This window comes from Anabas testudineus, chromosome 16, assembly GCF_900324465.2.
Source record: "Anabas testudineus chromosome 16, fAnaTes1.2, whole genome shotgun sequence".
Taxonomy (NCBI): domain Eukaryota; kingdom Metazoa; phylum Chordata; class Actinopteri; order Anabantiformes; family Anabantidae; genus Anabas; species Anabas testudineus.
In genome coordinates this window covers 14,074,554-14,097,627 of record NC_046625.1, presented here as the reverse complement: position 1 = coordinate 14,097,627, position 23,074 = coordinate 14,074,554, and the positions used below count along the sequence as shown (strand labels likewise).

General features: G+C 40.5%; 1 protein-coding gene across 3 annotated transcripts in view; it reads right to left on the bottom strand.

Moving 5' to 3' along the window:
* Positions 1 to 23,074, bottom strand: part of ptprub (protein tyrosine phosphatase receptor type Ub) — a 136,796-nt gene that overhangs the window by 50,513 nt on the left and 63,209 nt on the right. For all 3 annotated transcript variants that reach the window (XM_026370759.1, XM_026370760.1, XM_026370761.1), the window contains exons 3-6: positions 15,177 to 15,448; positions 6,862 to 6,943; positions 4,113 to 4,228; positions 575 to 749 (exon numbers count right to left, since the gene is read on the bottom strand). In XM_026370759.1, the coding sequence (XP_026226544.1) occupies positions 575 to 749; positions 4,113 to 4,228; positions 6,862 to 6,943; positions 15,177 to 15,448 (645 nt within the window). The remainder of the gene's footprint in view (positions 1 to 574; positions 750 to 4,112; positions 4,229 to 6,861; positions 6,944 to 15,176; positions 15,449 to 23,074) is intronic.

The following is a 23,074-nucleotide window of genomic DNA, read 5'->3' as shown; positions in this document are numbered from 1 at the left end:
TGCTGAGGGCTGGAGTTTGTTATGCCATCAAACCATCCCACAATCATGTCGTTACTATGCTGTCAAAGTGGTGTCAGGCTGTGGGTTGGAGTGAGTAATGGGAGTGAGGTCACCATCTGTGGTACATGATATGACAGGGGCTCCAGGAGTCCAAGTCAAGTGAACAGCTTTCTGACAGAGAGCTGAAGAGCTGAATATGGCAGGCTACTTGACAACCCCAGCTCAGAGAACAACACATGTCAGGCGGTAGATATTCCCCATCCAAAAAAGCCTTGGTGTTTTGAGTACCATCCAATTTGTAATTAAGTTGTTTTGTGGAAATCAATTTGAAACAGGTGCCTATCATTTCCACCATCATCACCAAAATGATGTTCTGTGGGTAATTTAAAATATGTTCACACTAGCGTCTATAACAGTTTGTTGTAATCAGTTGTACTTTTAATATGTCATTAAATCACATCAAGTGAAAATGAGAAATACACCATGTTGAAAACCCGTGGTTGGGGACACAAACAGGAGTGGTAGGAGCACCAAAAGAGAACAATGAGAGACAAAAAAAAGGAGTTGTGTTTACCTTTGACGACGAGTTCAGCAAAGTTTGAGACCCCAGACCCCCTGGGGGACTGAGTGACACAGCGGTAAAGGTCTTGATCCGTTCGCTGGACGCTGTCTAGCTGGAAGGATACCACAAAGCGCCGGTGACTCAGATGCTTGACCGACGCTGTTGTTAAAATGTCCCCATTGTGTCTCTGGAAAGCAAGAAAGGACAGGGTCAGAGAAAACATGATGGGTCATCATGTCCATTTTTCTCACAAGCAAGCACACACGCACAAACAAGTACTGTACATCACATACTGTGCTATAGTTAGCAAACTAAATGTAGGCTACTTGTACACACACAGACACACAGTTACACATACACAATGATTCATAAAAAGTTAGTTTAGTACTGTAAGAGACTAGCGACAGACAAATTTGCATGATTAGAATTAAAGCAGCAAGACTCTAAGTCCATAATACAAGCTCCCAAAACCCTGATCCTGCACTTATCAGAATGTCATCGCTATAGTATAACTGCTCCCTGCCCAAATGGCAAACGCCCATCGTTCAAGCTCCATGCCCTTAGCCACAGTTGACCCACAAATACATGTTTAGCAAAGTGTGCAAGGTATTCTTGTTGTTCCTATTGTTGTATTTATTCTTACTTTTTTTTCTTATTTCTATTATAAAATGTGATTTATTATTGTTTGTTTTTTTAGAAAAGATGCCTGCCCAGCCTCCCGATCACAGACCACACAAACTTTACTTTATCTGGGATTTACACTCCTATAAGCAGTTGTCGCCCATTATACTCCTGGGACACTAAGCTAATAATGTAACAAAACACACTTAAATTATTGCTATCTGGGTCAGTTCTTATTAAAAGTGTGTGATTAATGAAATGAGGATTGTCCAACTGTGTGCAATTTAATTAGAACGGCAGGATGATCTCTCTGATTTAATCACACAATATGACAATCAGAGAAGCTTTAAAAAAGACAAACGGATAAAATCTTGTTAAAATAATAGTGATTAAGGGGGTAATACATGTCATGATTGTCGTCCCTTAATGAAGCCCATCTACAACCTCAGTCGTCCTCGGTGTACAATGTTATTGAACCAAAACATTTAACTGTTCAGCAGTTAGAACTGAGAGACAGATTGGATTTAATGCATTACGGTTTAATCAGTTTAGTACACAGGATAATGGACAGACAACAGTATGGACTTTGTGTTTTAAATAAAAAACAACACATAAGAAGGGGAATGGCTGTGAGGCCTGCTAGTTTTACTATAAAGCACATAAATACACAACAAAATAGAGGCGGGTTTGGGTAGAACATGAAAAACAGAGAAATAGTCATGGTGGAAAAGAGGAAAAACAAAGAGCGATTCAAATTAATGTTGCATGAGGCACCTTGCTGTTGCACCACGAGAGGCTTTTCTCACATTGTTCCACACCATTAAAACCACTAGCATCTGTCAAGTCCACATAGTTGCAACACAACACGTCGGATCTGACATTTTTTCTCGTGTTTTCGGGCCATTCTCTCTTTTTTTTTTGTTGAAATGGTGGACATGAATCTTAACACTCATCCTTTTGATCTGCCAGTTTTGAACAGAATCCAGAGCATGTGAGCGCGGCGGGATTAACGAGGAGACTTTTTGGTTATGCTAGGTCATCTTGGCTTCTGTTGTAGTTCCGTGGCCTTAAAAGCACCCACCACACAAACCTCACGCCAAGTCTCCACAAACAAACACATAGGCACGCAGCCGCTGATTAGGGTGAAGAAGGCAACAAATCTTATAACCACTAGAAAACAAAAAACCGTAAATGATTAACTTCAGCATCGTGCCTGCAGCTTTATGTCCCCTTTTCATTACCTAGAGTGTGGATTACAGAAAGGAGGCAGGAGAAATCGGAATAAATGAAATAACCACCAGATCACTTCATGTTGCATAAACAATCTGGCTGTAGCTAATTGGCGAGGACCCGACAAAACAATCTGTTAATCTGGCAAACACGTGCGAGACCGCGCTGCAGCTCATGCAGCACACACAGCAAAAAGTAAAAAGGCGCGACAGCACAAACAGTGGTGCCGTAAGGCCTGAAAGACGTGTGTGAGCGAGAGTGGGAGCGAGAGACTAAAGACAGAGATGTTGAAGGGGACACTTAAAGGCAGAGGACAGGCGGGGAGAAAGCATTGTAGTAGACACCTGTTTGGTTATGCCAGCTAATAATCCAACAGCCCCATGTCTTCATCCTTGTGTGTGTGTGTGTGTGTGTGTGTGTGTGTGTGTGTGTGTGATCAGACAGTTGGGTTTATATAAAGTGTTGAGAGAGAAGAGAATGTGAATGCTTCAATTACACACTTATCAATCTAACACGTCCCCGTTTCAAACAATCACAGTCAACTATGATTAACACTGAATGTAGAGTGTGGTAAGGAGTCAGCAAAGGCTCCGGATGTGCGGCTGCGCGTTTGTGCATGTGGCTGCAATTGCAGAGTGAGATTAAAAATTAAAGCCCTACAGTACAACAGTGTTTGGTCCTTTAATCACGGCTACAAAAAGGGGAGAGTTTTAAGACCACAGAGTTGTTCCCAGCAGAGGTAGGGATTGTACAGCCCCGCTGACCTTCACAGAGCGAGTCATTCTAGATGAAAAGACAGTTATCTAAAACACTGTGCATGATTTGAATAAAAAACAGGAGGCAGCGAAGAAAACTGAGAACATTATCCTGTAAGAAGTGTAACTTTTCAAAGGCAGTGAAGTGCGAAGGCTTCAAGGCCTCCACGGCCTTCACGGCAATCAAACTCTGTCTACAATCTTTATTTAAGTGCAAACTCATCCGTCGCACATAAAACAGAGAAACCTTTGGTGCAATTGTTATTTTAGAGTTCAAGCCTCAACTTAAAAATGAAGCTATTTATGTTTAATGAGTGGGACCTCCTTTTGAAACTAACTATTAAAATGTCTTGTTGTAAAGTCAATCAAACAAACACAGTACATCCTATGGGGAGAAAAGGGCACAAAAGAATTACAAGACGATTCCAAACCACTTTAATATAACCACACAAAATCACTAAAGAGATGGAAAGGCCTCCAAAAAACATGCAAAATGACCAAAAAGACATGCACAAGTAACGGCAAAGAGACAACAAACACATAATGAACTTTAAATCATGCTGAGAGGACATAAAGGGAAGTAAAGTGACGACAAAAAGATGCATATGACTCAAAAGAGACAAAAAAAAAAAACAACTAGAACATTCAAAAGATAAAAAAGGATAAAAAGGATGGAAAATTAAATGACACAGTTGTTTGTAATCGTTTGTGTTTCTTTCAGGCTGAGTGTTTTTCTCTTCTTTGTAACAAGAGTTTAGGACCTTTGACAACTCAGAGCCCAGGGGCCCATTCTTTCTTAATCTGATCATGACCTGTACTAACTCTAAAATATGCTAGATTCAGTCAGTCAAGTGTGAAAAGTACTAAAACCACTTTTCTTTTTGTAGTGTTGACTGTTGTGGGTCAAACGCACAGGTTCCTCCAGCCACCACTAAGCCACTGACCTCCAGCAGGAACTTCTCAGCCTCTGACGCCCTTCCAGCAGCAACACACTGGAAAGTGGCATTTTGCCCAGCATTGACCTCCTCATCTCCTAGCCTGGAGAAGTGCGGCGCCTTATCTAAAGAGACAGACAGAGAGAGACACACAGTGAGATCAAAAGACTCCATTACCTTTCAGCTATTCACAACGCCAGTCGGCTACAAGGACACATTTTTATCAAGGCTTTTTGTTAGTTCAAATAAATAAACAGGAATTTCAGGCATTTCTGCTTGACAGAGCAGCTAGCTTTGTTCAGCGTTCGTTCATAATTAACTTGATTTCAGCAATATTCACTAGGGGCGTGATGCAGGAACACAAATTTCTAAATGGAAAGTTTGACACAACATTAAACTCAAGCAATAGCTTCCTTTCCCAATTTAAGATGAACTTATTTTCTAAGTCAATGAATAATTACTTAAGATGAGATTAGAAGAAGTATTAAAGCATACTGATGCATGTAGCTGCTCATAGCTGTAAAAACGAACCTCCAAATTCAGCTGCAGGAAGAATAATAATAATAATAAAAAAGGAGTACATTTTCTTCTGTTGATTGGTTGGGTGTTTTTGCCCTGTGTTGTATATTTAATGTTCGAACTGAAAATACAGAAGTTGTTGTATTATAGGGAATCCATCATTATATATCTTTAAAACATTATTCAATCTTATATTTGAAAGACTGAACTACAGTATAAGGGAGGGGTGTTGAGGGTGGTCACTTAGTGGCCAGTGCCAAATTAACTTTGTAACATAGCGTCAGATTATAGGCAATCTATAGCTGAGCAGAATGTGGGAGTGAATCTGCTGAAGAAACGCTACAGACTAAGCATCAGTCCTCTACAATTTGACTAATAATGTCCCAGCATGCTGTGCGGAGCTGCCAATGAGTCAGTGTGTGGGAGTAGCCCTCTCACCCAACTTCGTGATTAACAATAGAGCAGTGAGAACCAGACCCCTGCAGAGCCAAATCACTGGATAAATGCCAGCAGCGTTCCCTGCCATCGCTGAGAAATGGGCTAGGATAAGTTGACTCGTCACTCCGAATGAGTGACAGGCAGAGATGGCAGAGCAACAGTGAAACTGAGGCATGAGGGAGAAGGCGAATGTGTGGGTCTCACTCATCTCTTCCTTGGTTTTGCTCAACTCTGTGTTGCTACCTCGCAGAGGAGGGAGATAACAATTTGTTGATCTTGTTTGTGTATGTTAAGGAGCAAGGGGAGAGTGCTCACATTTGCACCCCACAGGTGGTCTTGTTTCATTTGAGTGTCTCTTCCTCCTAAGGTTAATTCATAATTCATGCCCCAGAGCCAAACATAAACAAACTCTGAGATGAGTGTGAATGGAAAACAAAAAAAACAAAAAAACAAAAAAACAGGCCTTACGGTTGGCAAGAACAGCAGTGTTAGAGCTAAATGTGTCAGATCTTATCCTCAGGACTCTTTAGCATGATAAATATTTCATTGGACTGCAACACTGGTTTCAGAGTCAAAGACTACGACTCAGGAGAATACAACAGAAATGTCAACCGTGCTTTAAGCAGAATTCATAAAAAGAAACTCGCAGAGCTTTAATTTTTTATTTTATTCTTTACTAGGCAACACTTCTTTTTAGGTTTTTTACTCCTTTCCTCGCAACGGTTCACTGCCAAGTAATGCAGGCTGGCCATGTGCCACATCATAAGGCGTGCTCAGGTCTTGATGAGAGTCTTAATCATTTAATGGCCACAGTGGGAGCATTCAGAATGTGCCATCTGGTGTCTCTGGGAGAAACAGGGTGGCTGACTGGGTGGCAGGCATACAGTAGTGGTGTGAACCAATCTCACAGCTGGTGTTCGTTTAATAAAATCACTGGTGGCATCCTCTCTAGCACGACATCCCTGAGAAGTCTGTCTCCAAACGCTCCAGTGATAACAATGGGGGATGTATAAGTATTAACAGGGACATAACTCTGGTTCAGTGTGAGAGAAGAAGAATAGGACTCCAGCTGGTGTCACTCATTTAAATAGCTTGAGAGCAGTGTGGACCAGTGGTGTTAAACGTGCTATACAGGAATTGTGTAAGTGACACTGCGACACTTCGTCCAGGTATTAAACTCAGGGCTCTTTGTGATTATGTTTTACACAAGACCCTGAGGGGCTCACACCACACTGAACCACTTGCCTCCCTTTTCTCCCCACCACTGACACGAAAAGCCCTACGCTGCAGGGAGCCATCGGTTACAAAAAAAAACCCCAACCTGAAGACAGGACATTTTCATAAAGCTTTGAAATGCTGTGCTTGATGTTAAAATCCCCGCCTGGGCAAAATGACTTATGACAAAAAAAAAAAAAAAAAAAAAAAAAAAGCTACAGCACACTTCCCGTCAGGCCTGAGAGCATGAAAGCGTCTTCAGAGAGGGAATTGAAGATTTCACTGATTAACAAATAAATTTAGCTGTCAAACAGGGCTGCAGGCGGAACGGCAGGTGTGTTTTCAGGTGGAAGGGAGTGTTGGCATTTGGGTGTCACAGCGTTTTAATAGCACTGCTGTTGTCGCAAGATGCCTCAGGACAACCTGCAGTACTAATATAAAAGGTCGATCAATCGTTACTCTTCTCCTCGTCCTCTTTATGTAGCAGCTTTGAAATGCACCCCCTTCTCCCCCTAAACCCACTAAACCTTTTTTGTCCCTCCAGCACCTTGTGTAATTGCAATCCATTGTCAGAAGTGGCACTTACAGCAGGGATAGTTGAGCACCATGATGTCATCTATGGCAATGTAGCCTTGCCGCTCCCTGGAAACAGTTGCCTCGATCAGAACCTGCAAAAGTGAAGTGAACGTGAATACATGATGAACAGAATTAATTCATGACTGCCACAGCAAAACTACGCACTTGTGCTCTCAAAACTCAAGTGTTAGGGCAATTTCCCAAAGAACACTGAGGTCTGTGTGAATTATACTGCTCTTCTTCCCTTTTGGTGACAGGCACATTAATTACAAACAAGCCCATCACTACATCGTTGCACATCTGCTGACCCAAAACAAAAAGCTAGACAATGAGAGAAATGGGGGAAAGAGAGACGCATGAAAATAGAGAGATGGATACATTTTGCCTCAGTCCACAGGGCCAAGAGAAATAATAGCTTTATCGCGAAGCACACAATGTGGCGCCTGAGTCATGAGCCACATTCTACATTCAGGGCGAAGGCTGTTGTGAAGCCATAACAGCAGATAATACAGCTTGCACAGGGCCACGAGACTCAAGGGAGGACAAACCCCTGCACCGTCCTGTGGAACAATGAGCTGGATGAGCAGTGGGCTCTCATGAAACCTAATCAATATCAAATCACCATCTTCTGTAATAGTGAGAGACTTATGAGACACATGGGGTGATGTTTGTTTTGCAGCAGCAAGGACAGGCTTCACCCTCCACGTTTGATTGAAGGCCAGCTTTGAGTTATTGTTTCTCATAATCCTCTGACCAAATGATTATGGCATGGTCGCTACCAATGGGTCTTGGTTTTTACTGAAGCTGCCGCACACACAATTAATCTTACATTTCTCCCAGCTCCTTTAAACGCGTGGGTCCAGAGTGTCACAAACTAACACCAGGCAGGCAGGACCCAAATGCAGACAGATGAGGCAGGCAGGCAGGTAAATGCAATTTATTTATTTAACACGATAAACATGCTTAGTTAAAGCTCAAAACCAGACAGGGGAACCAGAGGGTGAAACGCAAAAAAAAACAGAGCAAAGCCCAGAACAAGTATACAAGTCAAAACACACAAAAACACTGGACAATCTAACAAAGCGTGTGTGCATGTGTGTGTGCGAACGCTGGCTATTTACTAAGGAGACTAATTACAACAAGAAAATAGTGTGTGTGGCTGAGGGGGAGCAAATCAAGGTGTGTGTCTGCAGCTGGGAGAGTGTGCGTTTCCATGCAGGCATAGACAAAACACCTGATACCTGGTGATATTTAAAGTCATAAAACTCATAATATACTGTATCCCCACCCTTTATTATGTGGTGCACATGTGTTACTGTAGGTCCGCTTTTAAAACGTTGTACATCAGCTCTAATATGATATATAATATGATATGCTGTTATAGATATCTGAGTATCTTATTTATATTTATATAATATATAAGTATAAAACATTAAATGTTTTTCCGTTAAAGACAAAAGTTGCTTTCAAACACTAGGTACAAAAAAAATCGTATTGTTTAATAATAATATAATTATAAATATAATAATAATTTGGTAGAAAGCTCTGGAAAAATGTGTAAATAGCCTTTTTAGTAGTATAATAGTATTTTTTTTAACAACTTTCCCATTCCAGCCACAACCCCCAAAAGCTTCCGTATCCAGACCAATATTACACCCAGATTATCTACAGCGCCATATTCACTTGTGTCTGCAAATCGAAATAGATAGCCTCAGCAACATCTTCATGATCTCTGGCCCAAATTCCAGTCTGCCTCCCTGAACTTGAAAAGGAAGACATGTGATTACAGCAAACAATTGGTGTGACACCAACCCCGGCCATGCATGACCCCTGAATGCACCTCTGCGGACACGTCGTGATGGGATGTGAGGAGACTGCGGTCAGATAGAAAACTCCAGACGCAGAGAGCTACGTGTGTCGAGATGGAGAGAGGGGAGGCCAGGAGCAGGAGGGGGCGGGTTTAGAGAGAAGAGGTGAAAGGGAAAGCTGGAGAAAAGGTCCTGGCTGCTGGGGCTTAGAGTTGGAGAGTGACCCTGCTCTGTCTATAGCTGGCTGCTTTCTACCAGCTCAGGGAGGAACATAGACGCTAATCTCCTAATGCCAGAGTCAGTTTTCCTGCTTGTTTCCAGATGCTGCTGGACCCCGAGCAGGAAGATGACACTGTTTTTTAAAAAGGTATATTTACATATCCTGCTCTCCTCATTTCCACTTCCCCCCCTTAGTTTCAGGTCTATTTCCAGCCTGCGCAGAATAGTCTTTCTCATTTCTTTCCTCCTGTGTTTCAATTTTCCTTCGGCTTTTATTGTCTCTTTCTATTTCCTTTCCCTCGCCTTTGTCCGTGCACCTGCCTAAGCATACAATATTTACAGCGATGACTAAGGCCCAATATGCTTGGATGTGTTGACCTGAATGTGCTGTGTAAGCACGGGCTGGCACCCCACGAGATCGAAATGAGCCAGAAAACACTGATTAGGCCTAATGCTGTACAAGGAAGAGACAAACATGTCTTCAAAGTCTAGCTGAAGGTGTTATTACTCTCTGTCGAGCTAAAACACTCAATAAGAGATTGATTGCTGGTTAATCCTCAATCTTCTTAGCCATTAGAATAAGGGGTTATTAAGAGGAAGACATTTGTTTCAATAAACAACCTTCCCAGATTTTTAATGAAAGCCACTTTCCCAATGAAAAGTCCCATATGGTTTTACTTCATTCTAATAAATGGTTACTTTCTTTTTAAAAAGATAAAAATGCTAAAATCGTCTTGCAGAGAAAGAGAAATACAAGTTTGACGCAGAATGATTTATGACTGATATAAAATGCACATTAGGAGAACATATTACATTACCTTGTAATATTGGCTTTTAGAAGCAGTTGTAATGTATACAAATCAAGAGACAATTTATCTGGCCCTATAAACCAGCTTCCACCTTTTTCCACTCCAGTCAGGAGACGCCATTAGACACCGAGGGCTTTTACTCACCATTAGATGCAGTCATAGATAAATAACCCCTCTAAATATTCACAGACAAAAGGTTATGCGCTGAAGTAAATCTGTTCAGGTGGAAAATGCCAAAGGATAACAGTCTGTGTCTGAGAATATGGTGCGAAGTGTTAGGAATCTCAATTCTCTCTCTACAGTCTTTTACAAAACTCTTTTCCACAGCTATAGGCTCAGCTTGAAGGACTCTCAGAAGACTGCCGTGGGGAAAATAGGAGATATTATCAGACAAAGCTGAGACATTAGGATTCTCATTTACAAGTCTTTGATGTTCCTCCCACTTGCTTTAACTTGTTCTTTGTCTCTCTCTCTCTCTCTCTTAAAGAAATTAGTCTAATATGAAAACAAGATGGTGTCATGGGATAAAGGGTTAGTGCGGTTCAGGAGGTCGAACTACGCGCGTGAGACGTGTACACCGAATCCCCGATCAATGTGTACATCTGCAATATTTGTTTTTTTAAGCAAGAGAAGTCTTTAGGCTGGAATCAATAAACAATTTGAGGAAGGTAATGCATCAGATTCAGAAGTTAGCCTCGTCTAGCTGGAGCAGAGCTAAGGGGAAACAGCTGGAGCGGTTTTAACCAGAGGTTCAGAAAAGTCAGCACGAACCGGCCAAAGCTCACTAATTAACAGGAGGAAAGGCACTGCCTGTTCACATAATGTCCTGAATTCATCGTGCTATACTTCTGTTTAATTAATCAGACGACATTTATGGTACTTAGTCAGCCTTAAATATCCTGCTAGTCTCTTGTACTTTTGATAAAAGCCAGGCCATCTGCTTCTGCTCCCCTGTGTCCAGTCTTTACACTACGCTAACATAAGCTAACCATCTCCCAGTTCTACTTTTATTTCTAGCCTGGAGTAACAGGATTCGGGTGGCAAGTTGTTTCTAGTGGCATGTTGTTTCTAGTGAACTGTATATTTTCAACTTTTTCCATTTAGGACATATCTAGGCTAGCCATTCCCCCTTGCTCCCAGTCTTTAGGCTAAGCTACACTAACAGCAAACTCCAACTCCAGCTTCATACCTAACCCACAGCGGCAACATCAAATATATGTGCAACGGTCCAACAGTGATCAGTAAATTTTATAATTATTACTTTTATAAAAAATATGATCTAATATGTTAAACTATACCTTTAATACTGTGACAAAATATTATATGTGGATTTTGAATGATAGTAGTCTACAGATTTGAAACTGACAGTCAGACTGCTGAAGCCTGTTATCAGCTTCTGATGAACTAACACTTACTGTATATCCACAGATCTGTGTTGCCCTTATTTCCGACTTCTTTCAGAGAAAGGTGCAATGATCATTCTGAAGAAATAACTCTCTCCTATATGTTTAACAACTGAGTATTTTATTATTAGAAGAGGGAAACTGCAAACCCCCATCCTTAAAGTAACAGATGCAACAGGTTAGGATGTAGTGGAAGAGGGTTTCAATTATATACACAATATCAACATGTGGGAAAAAGGGGAGGAGGTAATGCAAGAGAGAAAAAAGGCAAGTTTGAAGAAGATTCTGACATTTGGAAGGAGTTGAAAAAGAGAGAACAAAGTGAGAGATGGTAAAGAGGGGAGGAGGACATGTCTCCGGCTCTAGTTGGCAGTCTTGGGAGGCTGGATAACATCTTTAATATTTGATAACAAGGTTCTCCAAGTATTGCAAACACTTCTACCAATATGAGGCAGAGAGAAATATGGCGACGCACACCAGACACACACACACACACACACGACATCTTCAATCGAGACATCTCAAGGTGATCTTACTCTCTGATGATTTCCGCCCCAAAATCCATTGAACTCCAAATCCCAATTTCACAGCTGTGATAGGCAGAGGTGATGTTTGTGTAATGCTTGTCAACCCTGGCATTACTGTAAAGGGTAACCTGATACAAGAACACAAATGAACTCACGGACATGTTGAGAGCAAAACACAAAGACCGCACAAATGATGAAAACCTCAAAAAGTGTTCAAGCAAAAAAAAATAATTTTTCAAATCACCAGGCAGGTGAACAAATAAGTCGGGGACGATTTTGGTTTTCGGCACATTAATCCTCTTAGTTTTGGTGATTATCAGAGAATTGCTCTGACTGTTTTTAATTAGATCCCACGATGACATTTTCAAGACATAAACAGTGACTGTGAGCACTGTAAACAAGAAATTTCATTGCACCCAAAATTGTAAAACGAGCAACCTTGAGAACAATCTACACATCTGTAGCTGCACTGTGCGAAAGGCTACACTGACATTTTGTATCCCTGTGCTGTAGGCGGCGAACTAGAAGCTCTAATATGACCTGAAATCTAATAAGGTGGAAAAACCTGAGGATTTGAAAACCCTCTGAAATGATGTGTATTCTCCTGGGATTTATTTTACTCACAGACAATGATAAGGAGGGCCTATTCTCCACCTCTGCTTGAAAAGACTGCTTTGCCAGTTTAATAACAGGGTAAATCTGTCCGCCTATCACTTAAAATGCAAACTGATTGTATTAGACTTTCTACTGAGCTGATATAACCGAAACCCTTAAGTAACAAAAGCTGCAGCTAATGTGCTCTTAGTCTTAAAGGTCTTGGATGAAAACCAAGAGAAACATGATGCCAACCATTCGGTAAAATGCCTGCTGTTCTCCTTTTTTGTGTTTACCTGTGCTTACCTGTGTTTACCTGTGTTGCTGGTGAAGATACCATTACATCAAACATTCAGCCTTACCCCTCTGAGGTCACACTTTTCTGCTGGGCCTTTTTGTAACAGAGAGCAGTGATGTATTGCAAGACTAGACCCTCTGTCATTCCACAGTGATGAGGTTTTGCACTGCTGAGGGATTAGCAGTGTAAGCTGCTGCATGTGACTTTTTTGTGCCCAGTTTGTTTAGCTCCCTTCGCCGTGTACCGAGAAGCAGCCGAAGGTCAGTTCAATTAAAGTGAAATTTGAAATGTGAAAGGGAGCGAATAGGGAAAACATTTTGTCAAATTGTTCTCATACGTGGCAACCAAATGCGCAATATTGGAAATATAATCAAATAAAACTGAATATTTTCTCCCACATGAGATAAAAGCTGGGCCATTAGTAGTTGAAGTGGTTCTATTAAAAGGCTGCACTGTCAATACTAATTTAAGTCTTACATTCAGCTCCTTCTCCTGTACTGTTTGTCCTGTCTTCAGAGTCATCTACTCCTCCTCATAAGCCCATTTTCAGCCCTCTTCTCCTGCTCGCTGGCAGCCGCAGCACAAGTCTGACTCACCTATGAGCCATCACTGTTTACTGGGATGCTTACATGAGACATAAATTTACCAAACTCTACTAAGGAAGGGAGGACCAGCTAAGCACAAAAATAAATTCAACAGTGCTTGAGCAAACACAGAAAAAGAAACTGCTGGATATCACATGTTCTTCTTGTATTCGTGACTTGTCTCTCTCCATGTCCTGGTGTGGCGATAGAGCAAAGTAGTGGTTTGGGAGTTTTGTAAAAGCTTAGCTCATACTGCGTCCATCAGCAGAGAAGTGCTCTTTAGCAGGTCACTTGACAATTTTCAGTCATCACTCATTGTTAAACATTCAGCATAAGACTAACAGCTACTATCACAATTAATAGGGTATTGTAAAAGGAATGATTCACACTGAAAATGGCATGGAAAAAAACAAATCCGCCAGCGAGGGCCTCATTATTTGTTGTAAAACTGAGCTAATGAACAGGAGTCCATGCTAGCCTGTTTATGAGGAGTAAAACTCATGAAAAGGTGTGACTGGCAGTGGTACTGATTAGTAGAGCTTGCAGTCCTCTTGCATACTGATTTGTAGCTACAGTATATAAAGAGCCAAAGCGTGAAGTGTCCATTAGCATCTGTCACGTAATGGTTCTTTATTTCCTCCAGTAGGGTTTCATCCAAAGGTTTATAAGAAATGCTCCTTTGGTTTACTATATAGTATATATGTGTTTGTTTATATACTTGTTTTAAATATATGTGGATGACAAAAATATATAAAAGTTTTTTACAGAGTTAGAAGAAAATATCAATACCACCCTCATATAAGCCAATACTAAGGCACTTTGCTTAGCTTATAATAAGAAGTAGAAATGTTTAGAAGTACACAGGCCACAAGGTCAAAATAACACAAGCAAAATAATTACGATTTCACCTTTGTTAAAGTGACAAAATGTTCAAATATTATGAAGAGGAGAAGTAGATATATATTTAGTTTAAAATAAAAAAGCATTGACTGTGTGTGGACCACAGCAATCAAACTTTCCTTAAGACATGTGTGAAGATGTGTATATTAATTTGGCCCTGTTCAACCCTACTGTAGTTTATTTTAAAATCCTGTGATACTGGTAGAACAGCGTCACCCAACATTTAGCCTCCTGTATTTATATAGTGAAGGTCAGATCCTTAAGGGCCAAATATAATTTAATTATGTTGGGGGGGGTGGCAGTTGATAAAATGCACAGCGCTCAACTTAATTGCCTTTTGACAGGTCTGCAGAGTTTGCTGAAAAGAGAAATTGGATTAACGGATGGATATCCCTCGTGCTCACCTGACTGTGCTGTCTACCCACCACGGCACAAGGCACCCAAGATCTTAGATCTTAGTCAGTAGCCGTCTACTTTGAGCCAACATTGGCATGACATGCAAATTGTTGAAGTAGGCTGAATATACAGACACAGACCTCAGCCAGTACACACAGTAATGCCCCTTGAGCATTAACACTGGCTAAATTCACAAGGGAATAAATGCTAATTAAACTGCAAATGCAAGTAATTAACACTAGATTCACCTCCAGGCTAAAATGAGGGGTGATCAACGGAGCCTTACAATGTACCATTTTTCAGCCGATCAACATGTCAGTCAATGAGCATCTTTATCATAAAGATGAAACTTTATTAAAAAGCAGGAGATGGTGAACGTGACAATTCAGCAGTGTTAAAGCTTCCCAGTTTTGATAGGTAAATCGAAGGTGTACTGAATTCTACAAATCGCTTTATCCATAAAAACGAAGCAAGCAGCATTTAGTGATGACTGATGGTAAAATAATTTGTCATAACATTGGTTACCTTATTATTAGTGCGTTTAGGAAGAAGGCGATAAAGGAGTCAGGGTTCACTCAAACCAATGAGCCAGGTATCAACAGAGTTTAAAAAACTGAGAAGCACATGCCATGCCCATGTAATTACACGCTGGAATTTGGACCACGTTTTGTAAGACACATGCAGCTGCAGTGATGGAGATGGGATCAACTGCGTCATCATAGGTCAGCCACAATATTCAGTCCACCTCCAGTCCTTCAGTTCACCTCCAAGAATGACAAGTTCGTACCTGGTATTCATTAGGCCAGAAGGTGCTGACAGCCAGCTCGACTTGGTGCCATTGCTTTCCATGAGTGCCAGATGTGTTCCACACTGGACTGCCGAGAGGACCGCCGTTGACTCGCACATATGCCCGTAAAGACCCTGGACTGTGGCCATCACGACTGTATAGGAAGTAGCTGAACTGGACACAGTGCGTGTCATTTTCACTCAGTGTCTGCAGCAGCAGCTGAGCACGATGACCCACGGCATGCTGGGAGGAGTTCACCAACATGTAGGAGCCTATAAAGAGCAGAAAAGAAAACATCAGTTATTGAAAGATTTATAATTTTATGGATCACCCCACGTTTCAACTGTGGTCTTTGTATATTTTAACTGTTAGTATATTTTTATCTTACAAACATCATAATCTTTTTATTTTATTGTTGTCTCTGTTGATACCAGCAGGAATAACATTGTCATCTAGAATTGCAGGAAAATAGCAAGGCTTCGTTTACTCCACTGCTGCAATTTTATAATCCTAAATTTTTCAAATGTGTGTATTGTCTTAAGTGATTTTTAAGGTTGTGTTATAGCTTGTTTATTGAAACAACACGATTAAAAAGCTGGTGTTGTGCTTAAAGCCTGGGCTGTTTTATTGCTCTTGTATGGACTCCTCACTAAGCTTCTGCAGTTTCAGTCTTGGTTTTGACAGGCTAGTTTGTATTTATATGCAAAATAGATTAGAGCAATAATACTGCAGTACATATTGTATAAATGATCAATTGATGTGAAGCTGTTAAAAGTCCCTGCTCTGAACTAAACTGTGATAAAAAACAAATTTAAACAAATTTTATATGCATTATTTTTCTAAAACATAACATTAGGATATTGTATATGGAAAAAAAGGAGCTCAATCTGATCATTTGGCTTCCTTGTTGTAAAATGTTCAAACGTTGATATAATCAGTTCAAGCCTTCGATGATATCGGTACAACATAGGTTATTTTAATAACACACACACAGACTAGTTTACATTCTTTATTAATTACTGTGTAACGGGTTGTTCTGTTCACAGCTGGAAAAAGGTTCATCTCCCTTTTTGTTGTAAACACAAAAAATCACGTTGATCTAGTGAATCTAGCTCATTTACACAGAGCAACTGAGTAAAAGAAATTCATTTATGTTTGAGTCACTTTGTTAGACATTAGCTTCATTTAGAGGTTTATCCTTTATCTTTCATCTTACAGTAGTTAGACACATGGGACTCAAAAGCCTGCTTAATGCACCATGTTTCATACTGTACTTCCTGTGGAAAGTAGCGCAAAGCCCTGTGCAAGGCAGCAAACATCAGTACATCATTGCTGTTTGAATGCATTATTATTATTATTATTATTATTATTATTATGCATTATCAGATAAAAAAGCTAGTTGAAGAACATCATGAAAAAATTACTACTCCAGTGAAATAACATAATTTCTCAATTAACTTGTGGAGGTTTGTATCCTACAGTACGAACCGTGTTAAGCAGACTCATATGAACCAAGGCAAACATATCACAAAAGCACAAATCATATTTAACATGGCGAATCCCCTGTTGAATAAAAACAACACAATAGGCACTGGCTGTGACACGACTTCTTGTGAATACTGGAAAGAGACTCACAAGAAGAGAAAAAGCTGACAGACGGAGAGAGATAGAACCAATGGCAGTTTTCCCTCTGCAAGGTGACGCAGAGGTAGAAAACAAGATTCACAAGACTCACCCCCCAAAGCCTCCTCTAATCAGGATAACATAACCCCATTGCCCTTTGCCTAGCATCTGTCCTGCCTTGAGTCCATGCCCGCTAACGTGATTAGCACAACAATGTTGGGAGACCTTCCTGTGTACTCACATAATCAAGCCTGTTGTCTTTGTACTCCAAGGTCTTTCTGTTCTCAGTCAGAAATGAGCCCAGGAGACCAGACAGTCACAGCCCTGGCGCCAGGTGTTCTAAAGACATTTATTCTCCACTCAGATGTAATAGCATGTGAATGCTGGATTGCCAGACAGAGGCAGAATTCTTTACATCCCACACAGTCTGCACCTCTAAATATGGAAACATCCTGGACAAAACAATGCACACTACACCTATGTCTTCACACCTTCCAAACCGTTCACCAAGTATAGAAAAAAAGAGTTGCTTTTTTCTTTCCTTTAATAGACCATGCTAAAATAAGACACCTGACGGAGTCATCTAGATCTTTGGCAGCACCAGCCAGCTGCTGTGAAAACACTAATTATCTCTTTAAGTGCAAATAAGACAAAACGCCTAAATTCACAGGCTGATGCTTTACATAATGAGACTGAGACTCACAATCTTTAACCACAAGCTATAAAGAAAGTTAAACTGAGGACTACAAAAAAGGAGGGCCGGTCATTATCTTGAGGCTAGAAAGTGGCCTTGCTTGCAAAGCCCCATTGTCCTGTAGTCCACTGTCAACAGCCCCTTATTTGTGTCTTGTCCTGGCTGGGGATCTCGGCACTCTCATTTGGTTTTGCTTAATTAGATCTTTCAGACTCCTACTCCTTCTGTACACCCTCCAGGCCCACAGGGGACTCATAAAATAATAGTGCAGGGCTGGAGAGGTGCAGCAATGCTGTCCTCAATGCTGGTTATGCTCTGGATGTGTGACCCTTGCTTTATATACAGACATTAATAACGCCTTTGTGTTGACTCTGCAAGTTACTGTAATGTTACGTGAGGACACACAGACCAGTTACCCTTAACCTCCTTTGAGAATTAAAGAAGCTTTATGTTTAATAAGGTACTGTTAGTGAGTGCATGTGGTGTATGAAAAGGTTCATGAATAAAATATTGTGACAAATTAAATTGAGTTTCCTGACACGTAGTGTACAGTAATCCTGATGCACCGTGAGATAATCCTTAGCACTCAAAATGGGCACAGCAGGGCACAAAATGGGCCACACCTGGCATTTCACTTGAACTTTTGAGAAAGTACAAAAACACCTTTCAGTGTTTTCACTGCTAGGCTTAATTTCATTTTCTAACTGTTAGCATATTTCGAGTTTGATGCCTGCTAAACATATAGCCACATGAGCTTAGTGTAAAGTACTGTTAAAAAAACATTGTGACTTAACACAGTCTGCCACTGCATTAACAAATGCAACCTGAAACTCTATTATATAAGTAGGCAGTCATACAACAGTTCTGTGCACAAACACACAAAGCTCATGTCAGGTGGACTAAAAGACAGCAGAAATGTGTCCTGTGATCAGAGGAGTCCATTACAGATAATTTCAGGAAAAACAAACATCTTGTTCTTCATACTAAAGACAAGAAAGACCCTTCAAGATTTGTGACACATAACTTGAATATTTGGCTTTTAGAGAGTCATACAACACTGTATGCTGCTATTAGGGCAACATCTCTTCCTAGAAGGTCTGAGTCATTGTGTGTGTGTGTGTGTGTGTGTGTGTGTGTGTGTGTGTGTGTGTGTGTGTGTGTGTGTGTGTGTGTGTGTGTGTGTGTGTGTGTGTGTGTGTCTGTGCTTTATTGGACTGCCCATCCTCCAGATCTATCTTCTATTAAAAGTGTGTGTTGTATCCTAAAGAGATTACTTACACAATAGCGATCATAGACTGTTGAGCAGCCAAAATCATCTACCCTGGAAGAATGAATAAATATTCCAACCTGCAACAAATACTGTATTATCCTCAATTCCCAAACTAAGTGCAATTAAATGGAAAGGTGATGTAACACAGTGACAAAAGCCTGAGCTTATTTGACTGCATTGGAGGCATACCACTCTCACTCACTTTGCAAAGGGACAAGTAAATAAAAAAATTAAGATATTAGTTTTTATTGCAATTTAGAAAAAGTCTAAACATTTCTGCTGTATAATTTATTAGTACAGATTTTTTGTTTATTTATATATAAAAATGAACTGATAATATGATACAAAGCCATTAGGTGAGTTATAAATATTGTCATTACTAATTATATCTGAGCAGGTAGAATGGAGGATCTTAGATAAATGAAAACCTATTTTCCCTTTGATTGAGTTCCTCCAATATGGTTGACAGGGAATTTTGGAGGATGATGGTGCAAGTAAAGGTCTTTCAGCACTGGCAGTCTTCCCAGCCTTTCCCACTAAGCCCAATGGGGAGGTACATAACTGCAGGTCCTACGGAAGAACAGTAATGACAATAAAAAAGACACAATCTTCTCTCAGTAAATATACCAGGATGAACCTGGATTTCTGATAAAAGAGCAAAAGAAAGAAGACCTTGCTGATGTTACCTGTAAAGTGGCCCAACACAGAGAAAGTGTCAGTTATAGACTAGTTAAAATTAAACTTGAGGCCAGTCAATTTATTTTTACTTTGGCATGAGGACACACTGAATGACATCTTCAGAAGGTGTTCGGGAGAAGAACTTGTTACCTTTCATCAAGTCATTATTGGGAAGTAAAGTGGAGGTTGGAATAACAGAGGCTACCTACACAAAGTAATGATGCCGTTCTGCCACTCACTGAAAGCCTTGGATTTATCTGAAATGTAGTTTTCAGCTAGAAGTTGTAAGCCTTTTTTCGCAAGCATGCACGTTGACTGTAACCTTCAGCATGTCATCAGCACTTAGGCCTTTATAAGTTCGTCTAGCAGGAGAGTTCGGAAAGTCTTTTTTTCCCCCTTTTTATTTACTTTTTACTTCTCTTTCCATATGTCAGAGCTTTGCTTACAACATGCAAGTGGCCCAGAGTCAATTTTTGTCATGTCTGAAATTGCTCTCTATTCCCATTCATGCAAGTTGTGCCACAATGGTAAACCAGTTTCAATGGCATAGTGTTCAAGTAACATCATGTTCCTCAACATATGACAAAATGCTGAATATTCACAGTTTCTAATCAATTTTCAAGTTTACAGTCAGCTTTTAGTATTATATGAACACTAGGTGCTATTGGAAAAATGGGGAATCCTGCTCATTAATACTGTAATAGTAGTTGAATACAAATGCTGAGCACATGATGTAGTTTGTTATGTTTTATTTTCCACTCTGGAATGATCATTTATCATTAAGGATAAATCTCTGAGCTGGGTTTGCTTATAGTATGTTGGCAGAGGAGGTGTCTTTTACAGTGGCGTTCTCCAAATAACACTGTTAGGGCCACTGTTATTTTCTAGCTACACACTGCCACTGGGCCACATACCAGATTTGAGAGGCTCTTTTCATACTGCAACGTACACGAGCATCACAGGTTGTAAACTAATCCAGTACCATCATAACATTTCACTCACTATAACGTGATAGTTATCTTGGTTTTATAAAGTCACATTTTGAATACACACATCTTATCAATCCCTTATTTTTCTTATTTCTTAGTTTTTGTTTCTGGTGTTTTACTTTTACCTTTTACCTTTTTATTAAAAGATACATACAAGGAAATAAATAGAAACCATTCAGATTAAAGCTGTAGTGTTTGGTGCTATCACGCAGTGTCCCCCCCCCCCACGCAACACACAGGACAGCACCTTTCATGAATTATACTCTGCACTGTGAAATCTGATAAAGTCCTATCTATCCATTGATGCGCCCCCAAGGGCAAAAGAACATCCATAACAAGATTATGAGTGATCCAGCACGTCATAATTCATTCAGAGCACTGCTGGACACCATCCTGGTCACAGACTTTATGTGACACTGTCTGTGGTAAGCCACAGCGAACAAAGAAAGGAAAAAAGGTCGATAAACAGAAGGTGGGGTTTTATTTTGTGCAGCATTTATACATTAGGTGAGGTGACAGAAAAAAACAGCTGGGACAACACCAAAAAGGAAAAGTGCAAATAAGATGCAGAGTTATTAACACGGGAGATGTTAAAAACAAAACTCCCAAGGCCAGACTCTGAGTAATCTCAAAAACACAAGAGACTGCAGGGAACAGAAGTCTAAATAGAACGGGATCAATGGTTGTGTTAGGGTTTAGGGAGCGTCCTTGATGCTGCTTGCTGTGGCACTGCTGTTAGTCTAAGCCTTGGCCAGGTCTCAGCACATCAGCCGAGGCCAGGTCCCATCATTCTATCCTGTACTCTCTACTGAAAAGGTCATGTGGGACTTCAGACTCAATCTCTAAGAGCATCATTGGCCACAGCTGTTTATTTGCTGCTGTTTGCAATAACCTTCAGTGCAAATAAATAAGTAAATAAAGTGCTAAACTCAGGGAAAGAATGGAGCTCGAGCCACTGAAAGGGCTGAAAGGCACATTAGTGTTGTCATTTTCCTGATGTTTGGTCTCACTCTGAGATAAACTGGCTCACAAATGTAATGCTTCATCATGCAGTGAGAGCAATAAGAGCTTTCAGGAGAAGCCACTGCAGTCGCAGACATAAACACCTTATCGCCTTATCCGACACCAGATATTAATGTGTTTATTAATGTGTTTAGTAAGTGGAAAGTTCTTTTGAGACGCTTTCATGTTGCGCCCGACTTTGGGGCATGTAGTTCTGTAAAAAACATAAATGAGGGCTTTGATAGAAGGAAACCCGTTGTGAGAATGGACAAGTTCTCTCCCTAATGGAAGATCTCACATAGGGATGCAGCAATAATAATCACAAAGGTCTAATTGACTTGCAGAATTCCCACCGGGAGGCTGACTAGGAGTATTACAGCTGTTTCCACTGTTTTATCCAAGTTTAATTTCACTTAAAGAAACACACAGAAGCTGGTTAGTTTAGCAAAAAGTGTAGCTTCATATTTACAATACATGCATGGAAGCCATCTTTTTATCTAACTCCTGGCAGCAAAGCTAATAAAGGGTACTCTCCAAAATGTCAGCCACTTGAATATAGGTCAGTGATGTGTTTACAGCTTTTTCATTTATGTATGTGTTTATTTTTTTTGCTCTAAGGCGATTAAAAAAGTCAGTTAATGCAGGTTTCAAAATGCAGATAGCTAATATTCAAATCTCACATCCAATGAATCTAACATTGATAAACATTTTTCAGAATAAAAATTGGACATAAATTGCCAATAAGTTGTTTGCCTCATCACAGATACATCATGATGTCAGACAAGCAAAAACATCAGCTTTGGTTGCACATGAGTCTTCTCCATTGCTGCTAGATCAATAGAGCAGCCTGCCAGCTTTCCATGAGGGCATGGAGGACTGACAGGTTTTCCATTCCCAAGGCTGACACACCACCTAAAGTGTGGAACCTAATCTCATTTTCATCTCCCACCCCCCCGCGCCACTCATTTTATCATTCATAGCTCCACCTCTGTCATACTCGTTCTCCCCTATTCATATCATTTTTCATTATCACCACCATCATCCATCAAGCCACTTCTCTCTTCAACATCTTTAAAATATTCAAAGCCGGGAACGGTTGGTATTGACATTTTCTGTTCTTTCAAACAATCCGCCCCTTTGGCTGTGGTATTTTTCATTGACTAAAGATCGATTTCAAATGACATCTCCTCTATCACTCATTTTCTAAATGTTAATAATGGAACAGTATTCACTTCATCAGCTTATCCTTTTTCATCTGTGCACAGTCTATCTTATTAGGAGGACTTAAAAGCATTCATATTCATCTACACCCCCTGTCCTCATTTTATGACTTCACTGTTCTGAAAAGCCTTCATTTAAAATGCAAAAACAGACCAAAAGGTGACAGAAAGGAAAGTATTGGATTAAGCTCTATGGCGCCACAGGGCACTCTTAACCTTTTTTCAAGTGTTTTTCCTTTGTCTACACTCTTAACAACTCATCCTCAGTTTCAGCTCTCCACTTTATCTTATCCTCTCATTCTAAGCAAGAGCTGCGACGAGTTTCTCTGCAGGTCTTTATCGCCTCAAGTAGAGGGCCAGTAGACCATTACCCGCGCCTCTGGGGACAGCCTGGTAGAAGTGGAAAGAGTAGGGAGGCCAGC